Genomic DNA, 13,170 nt, shown 5'->3' with positions numbered 1-13,170 from the left:
CATTAAACCAATTATAAATGAGGTTTCTTGATGCTAATTAAGATGATATTAAGTGTGAAAGCACCAGCAGATGAGAAGAGGGAACAAACGCTCACCTTTACCGGATGTCCCTTTGACGTCCACCTTCCCCCTCTTCCTCCATCCTTTCTTTTTAGACAGAGGACTGATCCTTCCATGAGATGATAAAGAGTTCATGTCTTGTTTCTACATATGACTCAGCAGTGAGTCGTGTTATTATAGGCTACATTCTGTTTTCCAAATATAAACAAGGATTTTAGACATAGGCCTACCAAACACATAATCCATCTGCAACAACGGGCTTCTATTATTGCCTATAACCACGTAAATGTCCGGCCTGGTTATGCTTTAAACTGCAAACACTTATTGGCCACAACTGTGGTTATTCTCAGGGTTCGAGTTATAATCTGAGCTTTGTGGGGGTCTCTAATATAGCCTATTAAATAACGATACAGGCGGATGATATTTTAACAGTATTTTGAATAAATATTCAATGCTGAAATATCAGTGTGGAGGTCTGGGGGTCCTCATCCAGAAGACTTTGAGCAATTTCCTGCATTCTGAAGACATTTTCTGCACCAATTTATGGTGGAAATGCTTTTTATATGAAGGGAAACAAATATAAAAATATAATGTAAAATAATGCAGTAAACAGCAGCTTGTTGTTTTAGCTTAAGTTACTTTTTTGGACAATGCATATTTGTTTCTTCTATATTTCAATTGCATTGCATGATTTTTTTTTTATTGTTTCATTTGTTATTTAACATTCCTTAGAGCTGTTTTTCAGAACATTTTTAACAAAAGCTTTCCAAAAGCGAGGGAGACGTTGTTAATGACACCTATATGTCAATATTTTTAAATGTCCCGCCCCATCCAAGCTGTGATTGGTCAGTTCACGACAAGTGACATTGACAAGCTACTTTATAAGGTGTTAACAGACCTGAAATCAGATTTTATGTGGCCAGAAAGAGCGCACAGCATGTTAAAGTTGTATCTCTTTACGTCTACAGCTGCATCTGGATCAAACAGACAAAACATGCAAACAAACATCACTTTATGTCCATGGTAATAGCAAAGGTATGTCTTTGCAATACTTTATCTCTTTTCTTTTAACGGAATAATCACAATTGTGGCCAATAAGTGTTTGCAGTTTATAGCGTAACCAGGCCTGACATTTACATGGTTATTGGCAATAATAGAAGCCTGTTGTTGCAGATAGACAATGTTTTTGGCAGGCCTATGTCTAATATCCTTGTTTATGTTTGGAAAACAGACTGTAGCCTGTAATTAACATGACTTACTGCTGAGTTATATATAAAATAAAGACATGATCTCTTTTGCAATTATCCTTATGACTCTGCATTATTTAACTTCCTGTGTACCAACCAATCCAGTAGTTTTTACCTGTTGAAATGCCTTTAAATGGCCAATACAATCTATTTAATGCAGTATTCTACTTGCCAGAAATGACTTGCTTATATTGCGGGCTATATTTGACAGATTATAACTCACCTTGTACTTTTTACCTCCAATACCTTTAAACGGCCAAAACAACACATAAAATGCAGTATTCTACTTGCCGGAAAGTGATTGCAGCCTCTACTTACTGACTGAAAGGTAGTTTCTGCCTCAAAATGACTTGATTTCATTCAGAAGAGTTTCAGAGTTCAGAAATTGTCCCCTTTTTTTATTTCATATATAATAACATTATATTTTTTTAATGACATACTGACCACCAAACCAAAAATATCCACTGTTTTCATTTCAGAAATCTGGTCACCTAACTAAAAAAGGACGTGTTTAGCTTAGCTTAGTAATAAAGATAATAAAGAAAGAAAATACACATAACACATTTGTATCTTTTATTTAATCCTCACATAAAGACACGTTTAAACATGACAATTAGTTGTTTTAAGCAGAGTTATAGTGTCCCACAGGGCAGAGCAGAGTGTGGTTAAAAATGAACATCTCAAGAAAACAAGCCAAGATAAATTACCAGCAAGAAGCTTTCAAGCTTTGTTGTTGCTGATGTGAGGCTTCGTACTTTCTTTACGTTAGCCTTTGGTTAATTTCAACAGGCTAATCTTTCATCACTATAGTCCTAGAAAGTATTACATTGATGTGATTGTGGCCTAGCCTGTAGCCTTTTTACACAGCTACACAACTCTAGCACAGGAAGATTAGCATACAAACTATATTTGTAAAATTACTAATGCAGTTAAGGAACTTAAGATTTACTGAATTAGCAGCAGTATGAGGAACAACAATTACAAACACTGTGTAAATTTTTCAGGAAGTTAACTGGCTTGTTTACCAGTTTCGATGCTACTAGCCTGCTGATTCTGCTAGCAAGCAATGTTAAAAGACTAAATACAAAATGGCAACCATATATTAGTAAATTTAGCTTATCATATGCATTCCTAAATCATTCCTAATTCTATTTCAAAGAGCAGAACAAGCATCTAATTAATGGGTAGTCATAGCACAATATTATTAATATACACTACATGGCCGAAAGCATCAGGACTCCTGAACAATAACAAACACGTATGTTTGTCCTAAAAACGAGACACTTAGACATGTTGTTGACAAATCTTTTTAATGGTAAAAACACAGATTAGTGATTGATTAGCAGACTCCTGTAAAATACAGAAACAGAAGATTCCCTCTTAAAGTGTTGAAAACAAACCCCCAAAATAAACTTGCAGAGGGACACGTAACAAACAGGCATTTCTACCAACATTCATCCAAAATATACAGGAACAACTTAAAAAAAATAAAATAACTCTATCACAATTACAACAGTGCAATAAAACAAGACGTCTGGACAAACCTCGGGCCTTAAAGTTTGGAAAGGGACAGATTTGGTTTAACGAAGCAACATTTCACAGTTTAGGGATGTGAATATGGATGTTAATTCTATTGCTCTTTTGCCAAATGGGTGTTACTGTGACAGCTCTTTGGAGGCTAATAGCCAAAGATCACCTGTTCATTGCTATAAAACTAAAGACAAAACTCACTTTAACTCTCGTCAGAGCTGTTGTAACATTTTTGTGTTTGCTGATTGCCCAAATGGTTAGAGAAATGTTGGTTAAGCTATTTTTCCTTTCTTTTTAAAATCAAGTTTACGTAAGACTTCTTAATGCATATTCTAAGGCTAGCTTACCAGAGTCATCAAAATACATCCATAAAAATAAGAACATCTACTTAAATAAACTTGCCTTTGACAATGGTGTTGGACCAACCTATAATAAAGCAACTTCACAGATGAGATCATTAGTTCTTCATCATTAGTTACTGAAATTAGTGACGCTATCTCGTGCTTATCTCCCGATTAGCACAACATTTACTTCTTTGGGAATAAAGATATGTTTTAGATAATATCTGTAGTGTGTTTTTTTCAAAGTAACAGCACATGATTGGATCTATGGGTTCTCAAAGCTTGCTGGAGGCCATTACAACCACATATAACAGGTTTTCAATATTAATGCTCTGTGTAAATGGTGTCGAACCAGATTTCAAAGTGGTTTCTGCTTGTCTAGACACCCAGGAGGAAACCAGATCTGAACAACAAAGAGTTTCACTTCCCGCTCTGTGTGTGAATGCAGCCTGACAGGAAGCTAATTAGCATTGAAATACAAGGACGGTTTGGATGAGAAGGAGGGGTTACAGGGAGATTTGACAGGTGTAAACAGGTATGGTTATTCACCCCTCTCTCCATTTGTCTCTGTCCCACTCTCTCTGATTCCTGGTCTCTGCCTCTCGTTACCTCCGGGGTCGATCATTGGCAGGAAGAGGAAGGTCTTTCCTTTCTTCCTTCCTTCATTTCAGGCCATTCTTTCTCCCTCCTTTGTCTTTGTTTTGACCCACCCCTCCTCAGTTTTTCTGGCACACGTGAAGTCTCGCCTTTGCCACCGCTGACGACGACTTTGAGGATGAAGACAGCAGCGATGTCTGGGGAGAGGAGTGGTGAGATGAGGAAGAGGACGCTGCAAACTTGGATTTTGCCGCTGCCGCCAGCAGTGATGACGAGGATGAGGACGAGGACGAGGATATTGAAGGCTGGCCACTGAGCTCTTGCAGCGTTCGGCAGCTAAATCCATCACCGCAGGGGCAGCGCTGGAACAGCTCCAGGCCTTGATTCCCCTTCTGGCGGTGTCGCGTGCAAACCTGTCCCTCCCGCAACACCGGCTTGCAGATGCGAGCCCAGAAGTGACGGGCGCAGCACAAACCACTTGAACAGTCTGAGGTGCGTAGACAGGGATCTCCGACCTGACCTGGAAACACAGAGACAGACACAAAAACTGTTAATACGATGACATACGAGGTGGAAAGCAGACTCATACAATAAATCTACATTAACTAATTATATCAAAAACAATGATTTCAATTGCTCAAAAAATCAAATGTCATGCCATAAAGAAGCAAAGAAGGTAGTATTGTAGAATGACAAGAACATAAATAATTTGTAATTAGTAAAGTAAAAACTTTCACAGAAAGTTTCATCTGCTTTAATTAAACAAGACAGGAACTCTGAAGTTGCTCCAGTCAAAATAAACAGTAATTAAAAGTGAATAAATCTGTTTATGTCAACATTTCCACTGAGCACCACATTAAACCAATTATAAATGAGGTTCCTTGATACTAATTAAGATGATATTAAGTGTGAAAGCACCAGCAGATGAGAAGAGGGAACAAATGCTCACCTTTACCGGATGTCCCTTTGACGTCCAGCTTCCCCCTCTTCCTCCATCCTTTCTTTTTAGACAGAGGACTGATCCTTCCATCCGAGTCTGGGATCCTCTCAGACACAAAACTATCCACTTCGGGAACACAGATATCTGAAGGAGATAGAGAGGAATGAATGAGCATTTTAAATAGGAACCATCATTCTAGTAAGCAGTTTAAATAAAAATTAAGTTTAAATGCTTTAGTAAACTTAGTGTGAATGATTAGTGAGATATCTTGAGTAAATGTCAAACTAGATTGATCAAAATCTAACAAAAGCTGTATAATAGCAATATGGTTTGTTGTGAAAACAGAAAAATGGTAAAGGAAGACTATCAGTGAGAGTAATATGGACTAAGATAGAGGTACAACTAGAAAAATGAAAATAAATCAGAATAGAGACATTTTAAATGTATGAGATTACCCTACAGTAATTATTATTGATTAATTATTAGTATTATTACTTACTTATTACAGTAAGCCAAAAGTTTTTATACCTTCGTTATACTAGCCTACTACAAAATAAAATACTAATGCAAGCAAGGAGCATAATAAGCCAATCATTTAAAATATTTTAGCTCTCGTTCAGAAACCATCACACTACTTCCATTTGTATTTTTTATATTCTTTTTGTACAACATTGTTTTATTTAGTGACGTAGTTTTCAGACACGCGGGGTATGTTGAATATAAAAGCCAATCTTACTGTTGTTGCAGCGGTTGCCCGGGCAACACATGCTGTCCCTAAGGCAGCGCCTCTTCCTCCTGCGGCAGCTCTGACAGCGCGAGTGGGCGGGGCCTTTGGCGGGGGCGTGGCAGTAGCTGCCCTCGCTGCACTCCAGGTCGCTCATGCACTGGTAGAGCTGCGGAGACACACGTGAACGTCACTGACTTTGGAACAGAACTCTGAAACATTGTATCCAGATTAAAGCCATTCGAACTGTCGGAACGCCGTTGTAGGGCCCTACGTCACAAACACACACTCACCGTCAGGTCTAAGTTTGGCTCCCACGCGCTCCTGTTCACTGGCAGCGCGTGGCCCTCCGTCAGGATCACCGTCCTGATGGCGTTCAGTCTGACTCGCGCCTCCCCGCCGCGGGAACACAACGCCAGCGCGAGCGTGAGACACACCATCAGCACCAAGTGACTGCTCATGACTGCTGCTGCTGCTGCGACAACAAATGAATACTTAAATACCCAAACACGCTGCACGTGCTTACATGGTAACTTCACTTCTACATTTAAATATTGATTCCTATCGTTTAGCTTAAAAAAAAAAAAAACACATTTACCGCCCGTAGCCCACTTTTAAACAAGTTTCCTCAGAATCTCAGCGAAGATAAATCTTATCTCAGTCTACAGTAGGCCTAGATGTCTATAAATTAATAAATAGGCCTAGCCAATAAAAGCCCACAACACTGCGAGGGTACAGCTTTATTTTGAAATGCCTCACGCATGATTTTTTACTGAAGCTGAAGCAGACTTGATGTTTGGGAAACATTAGTCTGCAAGAGTTTAGATCAGCCACCCTGAACGACTTTTACAAGATAATCTCACGTAAATTTAGCCTAGCCTACATCATTATGTTTAAATTTGGGTAGCTGGGAATTTAAAATCGTTTAATACCGTAAAATATTCCTGGAACAGGCAGAAAGTTGCAAAGTAAAAGCACCAAATCTTACCTGTTGCTTGCGGGGTGAAGTTCCTTTCCTCTGCAAGAAGTCAAAATGTGTCTTAAATTAATCCCGGTTTGTTGTTGCTGTTGTTTTAAAATCCCAGCTTCTCTCTTGTCGTGTCCCAAAAAAAATAAAAATAAGAAAATATCCGCGACTCTCAGGTGAGCAGAAGAAGATGCTGCGTGTCTGACTGAAGGAATTATTCAGACAGGTGAGATGGATCCGGACCCTGGTCCACTTTATAGTCTGCTTCCACTGCAACCTCCCTCTCCGCCCACCGCCCACCGCCCCGGCCACGCGCCCACACACACATCGATACCCGCGCGAGCCATTCACCTGCAGCCATCGATACACAGAGAGAAGAAGAGAGAGCGAGGGGGTTAAAGGAAGATGTCCGTGCTTTGCAACGTTAACGTAGGGCAAGTAGACTGCAGAGCACTCACTCAACATCACTAAAAACAACCTTTTCTTTAATTACCCTGTTTTTCATTTTCAAGTTGGCTATTTGAAACATTTAAATGACCATTTACATAAAGTATTCAGATATTCAATGTCTGAATGTATCAGTAGGTTAAGTTTTAGCAGCAACATGTAAAAGTATAAATTGTGCCGGTGACTATGCAGTAGGCCTATCCTATATTACTAGATTATTTTTACAGATGCATTTACAGTATAATTAAGCAGAACTGTACTATTGTTGTCCGTCAAGATGCTGCTAATTTGACTAGGTAATATTTGATGAACTCACTGTTTGTGCATGTGTGTGAAAGATGTTGTTTAAGATGTGAAATAAACATCGTGAAGTAAAAGAAAATCTCTCAAAATGTAGTGGAGTAGAAGTAAAGTAGCATAACACGAACACACTCAAGTAAAGTACAAGCCACTTAAAACTGTACTTGACTAAACCCAGTTACATCCCGCTTGTTATGACTATTGTCTTTCTTGTGTGTTTGTGCATTTAATGTGTTGGAAGAGATTCACACTGCAGAAAGTCACTTACTCGCAGGCCAGTTTACCTCTTTTATTTTCAGTTTATTAGGCCTACTTTTGTCCGTGCCGCCATTTGCTTGCTTAATAACTCACTGTGATTTACATGGTATGCATTACTTTTAACGGTTGGATCTTTTATGTCTATTAAGAAATTGCATCTGGTTTATTTTTATGTTGTTTTAGTCTGCCTGTTACTGCTTTTTCTTTTACTGAGAGCGGCTACGGACCTCTCGATTTCCAGCCCATCCTCACCAGATAAACAGCCTTATAGGTCAATTATAAAGCAGCTTATTATGACCCATATTTATGCTTTTTGTTTGGCCCCAACCTCTAGTGGCAGAAGAAGGACTTTCACTCAGCACACTAAGATTTGAGTCCTGCGTGAAAGAAAGTCAAAGTTGACATGTTTTAGGTAAAATAACATTTTGCAGATAACCTGCGTCACTACATAATGTATATATTTTAAGCCAAACCACAATCTTTTTAAATCTAACCAAGTTCTTTTGCCTAAATCTAATCATACTAACATAGTTTCACAATACTCACCACATTTTTTACTTCATACTATACTTAGGGTCCACTGGTTGCTGAACTGGTACTTGGCAAAGCTCGCTTTTGTTTTGGGGCACGGCCATTTATGTTGTTTTGAGGCAGTTGACAATTGACTTATTTGGGCGTTTAGGTTTGAGGACATGTTGGATATCAGTAGGTCAGATTTGCCAGAGGAACTCCGGATGATTTTGTGACATCCATTTTTAGTTTGCGTAGTGTTGGTGGAAAGAGCGATACTATCTGTTCTGACACCAGTACCAGACTTTTACTGTTCCCGCACAATCATCCTGGTTATGAGGGTATTCACCTCCCTGTATGATTCTGATGGTGGATACTGGTTTGGTTTTTGCATTTGTATTATTCTTGGTTACTTGTAGCAACATATTTCCACTTTTACTGTCTCTCAAAGCCTCCTGGTTTCACCCACAGTACTCCAGCCAGGGTACATCCAGGTTTCTGAAACTGAATTTGAAATTTACATGCAGAAACACACAGTCAGGATACTCAAAATATCCTGATCATAACAGGGGTATTAATGTGCCAACTGTTGGATGGATGAGAAATAAAAAAGGAGGCTTTCTGGATTACCAAGTAGGAACTTCAGCCCGGTTAAATGAGGAGTTTTACCCACATCGAATGTTTGTACAATGTATGACTATCTGAAAAGCAGTGGAAGAGGTACACAGGTCTTTTAAAGCTGGTGTAGCAGAAACTAGCAAGAGATTGCTAGATTTTGAAATGGAAGAAATCCCACCCCATCACACTCCCTCAAAACACATGTTCAGTACAGGCAGAGTGCACGCAGGCAGGCAGGTAGGCCTATAACAGTGCCATGACAGCGCCTCTATGAGACGCTCTGGGGCGTCTCGTACACACCGGAAGTGCTAGCTAGCTCGCTACGTTTGTGTTAAAAGGTGTTGACAGGATGTAAAGAGAATTTCAACAACAAAAATGGCTCTAAAATAAAATGCCTACCCCAGCTTCTAGTAGTCAATTATAAGTAAAAGTCTTTCATTTAATATCTTACTTTAATTAAAAGCACATAAGTATTATAATCAAAATGTACCTGAAGTATCAACAGTAAAAGTACTTCTTCTACGGATAATTGGCTTCATTATTATATTTTAGATTATTGCATTATTAATACTGATAAATCAACATGCAGGTACCAGTTAGAGGAGCGACTTTAAATCAATGGCAGCTGGTGCATTTTCATTCTCTGGGTGATGCTATGTCAAAAATAAAGCAAACTTACATTTACTCAGTTGGTCAGACACTTCTGTCCGTAGCAACTTACATTTGAGGAACAACATGCAAGCATCAGTAAAGTCAGAGATCAATGAGTAACAACAGATACTAGTAAGAGCAGCAATAAATATTAGAAAGAGAAAAACTCAGACCTGACGATGGGGCCAAAAGTAAACCCCTTTGAAATATATTAGCACAAAATGGAAATACACAAGTAAAGTACTAGTCCCTCAAAAGTGGACTTACTTGAGTAAAAGTATTTTTCCACCACTGCTGTTGGATAAATCTGATCTGCTGATAGCGTTTGGAGGAGTTTTCCTACACACACACACACACACACACACACACAATCTTTACATAATCTTCTATCTTCATGACAAGCTCCCGACCTTTAAGTCAGTGAGCTTTAACACTCACGAAACGACACCTGCGTGTTTGTGTGTTTTAACTGTGCCGATACAATCAGAGCTGCAATCATCGTTGACCGATAACATAACCCCCACACATTTGCTTAAGATATAAATAGATAGATAGATATAAACACTATAATAATAATCACACACAATAATCAACACCAATGTAGCTATTGGAAAATATGCAGTATAGTACAACAATATTGCATATAAAATGTAGTAGGATTACAGTATAATATATAATAAGTTGTAAGTATAATATAACATGTAGTGAATATGTATAAGCTTAATTGGCATGAATGTTGAGCTTGCAGATGTTAAAGCTGAGTTACATGTTACTCAAAACAAACGTTTTCAAAAGAAAAGACAGATGAATAATCAAAAGAAATATCACAGTACAACCCTACAGACATCTGGACAGAAAGAGAAACCAATAAAACAATCTCTGAACCTGAGAGGAAGTGAAACTAATACAACACACACTCACATCGAGTCAAGTATCGAGACTGCAGACCATTTCATTCGTTACACTGACATGATTCCTGACAAGTCCACACACAGTCCATTGGATGTGTGTGTGTGCAGATTACAAACAGAAACAGATGCTCATGACTGAATCAGAGGCTGAGTTTCTGTCTCAGAACCACAGAGTGAGAGAGGCTGGCAGGACAACAGCGCCACCGTGAGGTCACTTCTGTATCTGCATGTGACAGCCACTCTGCAGGAGCAGAAAAAGAAAGGCATGCTGGGATACAGATTACGTTCCCATTTTTTTAATAAACATTATTTTTTATCATTTATAATTTTCAGGATCTGCTGATTATTTTCTTGATGACATACTTGATGTTTTCAGCTTCAAAACAAACAAAACTGCTGTTCTCTGCTCCCATGCTATGGGCTCATATTTGTGTCAGTAGAATCTGAATTTGAATTATTTAAATCTGAATTTAAATTATTAAAAAAGATAAAAATCCGGTATCTGTGGCTGTCGTAGGACGGTTATAAACACGAATTTATGGCATAAATATCCTGCCATGTTTCAAAACTGAAAATAAAGTTCTGAAAGTGTTTGAAAACTCAAAATCTTACAAAAACTCAAAAACTAAGATTTACAGGCTTGCAAAGTGTTAAATAAACAATAAAATCTCTGCAAACATGTTGTTTTTTAGTTTCAAAACGGCAACTTTTTGTTCTCTGGGGGTAGTAGGTTGTTTTTCGGGTTTGAAACCTGTAAATGGTGATCTGAAAACTGGTGTGCAAAAGAAATAAAGTTTTGAAACTCTGAAAATGGCCCTTTTTTCTATCTGTTGAAGCTTCTGATTGGTGTGTTATCAATTTTGACTCTTTGTGTTTCTACCTGGGTAGCTGTGTGCTAACTGAGCTCACCATGTGCTGTTTGAGTGAACAATACTGAATGTTAGTGTTTTCTCAATGACCACATGCTGTAGGCGAAGAGAAATGACGGGATTTGTGTGGAGAGTTTAGAGAAAAGGGTGTGCTTTTTGAAAAATGGAGTTATGGTTTTGAAATTTTAGTTCAATAGCCTGGTTATAGTGTTCAAGCAATTGAGAAAAACTGTAATAGGTTATTAATGAATCTCAAAACCTACAGTGTACATTTCAGTGGTGGACAGTACATTTACACAAGTACTGTACTCAAGTTCAAATTTGAGTACTAGTTTGTGTTGGAGCCATACTGAGAGTTCTTTAATTTAAATAAGAAAATGTATGTTTTGCGTTAATTTTTGATGCTGTGATTTATGAATTAGGCTTATTGACCTGCACCTCCTTGATTCTCAGTCAGTTTTCTGACTGCAGGGCTTCACATTAGTAATATCAATCATGTGTTGGTCTTTTTGTTTATGTTCTTTATTTTTTCGTTGTTGGAAAGACAACCGGAGTATAGATAAATAAATAAATTCTTTGGTTATTAAAATTAAGGAACTATCTCCATGCGTGCTTTTGGAAGTATGTGTGTCAGCGACTCCCAACCTGCCCCTCCGGGTGGCTCCTTAGATAGATTTGTCAGCCATTTCATTAAGTCTTTTCTTATAATGCTATTTACTACTTCTACTTCACCGCATCTCAGAGGGAAACAATGTACTTTTTAATCAACTATGCTTACTGTATAGGACAGCGTTAGTCACTAGTTACTTTACAAATTAAGATTTTTGTTCACAAAACACGAGTTTATAAAATATGAATTTTTTTTATAGATTAAACTCTCTCCGACAATGATTAGTCGATTAAACAATAAGTGAATTCACAGAAAATTAATGGGAAACTATTTTGATGGTTTAAGTCATTGTTGGTTCCAAGTTTTCCTTTTTAATAATTTTAATAGTTTGGATTTATTGGTAATAAAGTTGAGGTTTGGATTGTTGGTTGGACGCAACAAGTATTGTGAAGGTGTCACTTTGAGTTCTGGGTAACTGTGACGGCATTTCTCATTTTAAGAATTTTTACAAACCAAACAATCAATCGATTCTACTTACATACTTTTAGTTGAGTTACATTTACAATGCAGGAGTTTTATTTACTTACTTTACAGAGTATTTCAGAGTAGCATTATTACTTTTATTTAAGTAAAGGATCCGAATACTTTGTAAATCACTGGTAAATGTTGTCGTATACTGTATGATGTACTCGAGTCATTTCATAAAGTCAAATATATTTAAATTGTTAACCAGTAAATCTTGTTCCATTTGCACTAAACACTGAGCTCTCATGGGGAAAAAATGTTACAATTTACCTGAATAATTCATTTGCAGACATTGCTGACGACCTCCACGGTTAATAGACTCTCCACGACACCAAGTAAACAAGAAAGGTGTGCCCTCACTCCAGATCCAATATTGGTCCTTGAATACAGAGAGAATATTGTTCGTATACAAGAGTCAAGACAACAGTCATTTAAAAAATAACTTTCGCCCATAATATAGTCACGAATAATATACCTGTTCTGTATTAGAGCCTCCAATCCATGTTTCTCCTGGATTTTCAGTGACCCTCGATGTCATCGCCTGAATGGTATTCCTGGATGTTGTGTGCAGATGCAAGGTGTCTACGAAAGAGAAAGAAGCAAACACTGTAAATGATCCTGTCATGATTAGGCTTTGCCTCTGTTACGACCCAGCTCGGAAGGGGAAAGGGAAGCCTCTTTGTTTTTTGTTGCATGACTCGTAATCAAACTCATTGTGGCCAATCAGATGTGACTGTAGGCAGGCTGTCCACATACCTGTCCTCTGCAGATTTGTGCCTGGGCCAGTTCAGCTGTTGGGGGAGGATTAACTCCAGTAAGAAGACCAAGAGTCTGTGGGTTGTTTAGCCTGCTGCAGCTGAGGGATGTTGCTGTAGTCTTTGGCAACCTTCACCGCGTGGACACGATAATGTTTACACTTTTTGCTGTATACCCTTTTTTGTCTAAAAGACAACAAATGTAACATTAGTTGACAGTTGCAACATACTGTGTGGTTTTCCATTTAGTGAGATCAGCACCCTGTTCTCACTCTAAGTATAGTTTTCCAGTGAACTCTTCACGTATGAC

General features: G+C 38.2%; 2 protein-coding genes and 1 long non-coding RNA gene across 6 annotated transcripts in view; 2 read left to right on the top strand and 1 right to left on the bottom strand.

Annotated features, from left to right (window-relative positions):
• The window catches only part of epha8 (eph receptor A8), a 127,433-nt gene that overhangs the window by 78,743 nt on the left and 35,520 nt on the right, over positions 1-13,170 (top strand). The window lies entirely within an intron of this gene.
• Positions 2,609-5,992, bottom strand: LOC123987235 (dickkopf-related protein 2-like). Its single transcript, XM_046075939.1, has 4 exons — positions 5,733-5,992; positions 5,452-5,608; positions 4,725-4,859; positions 2,609-4,295 (listed from the first exon to the last, which is right to left on the bottom strand). The coding sequence occupies exons 1-4, from the start codon at positions 5,898-5,900 to the stop codon at positions 3,895-3,897; spliced, it is 861 nt and encodes a 286-aa protein (XP_045931895.1). The 5' UTR covers positions 5,901-5,992; the 3' UTR covers positions 2,609-3,894.
• Positions 5,658-7,344, top strand: LOC123987237. Its single transcript, XR_006829070.1, has 2 exons — positions 5,658-5,968; positions 6,563-7,344. It is a non-coding gene; the product is annotated as an uncharacterized LOC123987237 (long non-coding RNA).

Source organism: Micropterus dolomieu, linkage group LG18 (assembly GCF_021292245.1).
Source record: "Micropterus dolomieu isolate WLL.071019.BEF.003 ecotype Adirondacks linkage group LG18, ASM2129224v1, whole genome shotgun sequence".
In the NCBI taxonomy this organism is placed as follows: domain Eukaryota; kingdom Metazoa; phylum Chordata; class Actinopteri; order Centrarchiformes; family Centrarchidae; genus Micropterus; species Micropterus dolomieu.
This window is presented reverse-complemented; position numbering and strand designations above follow the sequence as displayed.

Coding starts and splice junctions, on each gene's coding strand:
- LOC123987235 (XM_046075939.1), bottom strand. CDS start 5,900: ATGAGCAGTCACTTGGTGCTGATGGTGTGTCTCACGCTCGCGCTGGCG. Junction 5,609..5,732: donor AGCCAAACTTAGACCTGACG/GTGAGTGTGTGT, acceptor GTGTCTCCGCAG/CTCTACCAGTGCATGAGCGA. Junction 4,860..5,451: donor GGGCAACCGCTGCAACAACA/GTAAGATTGGCT, acceptor TATCTCCTTCAG/ATATCTGTGTTCCCGAAGTG.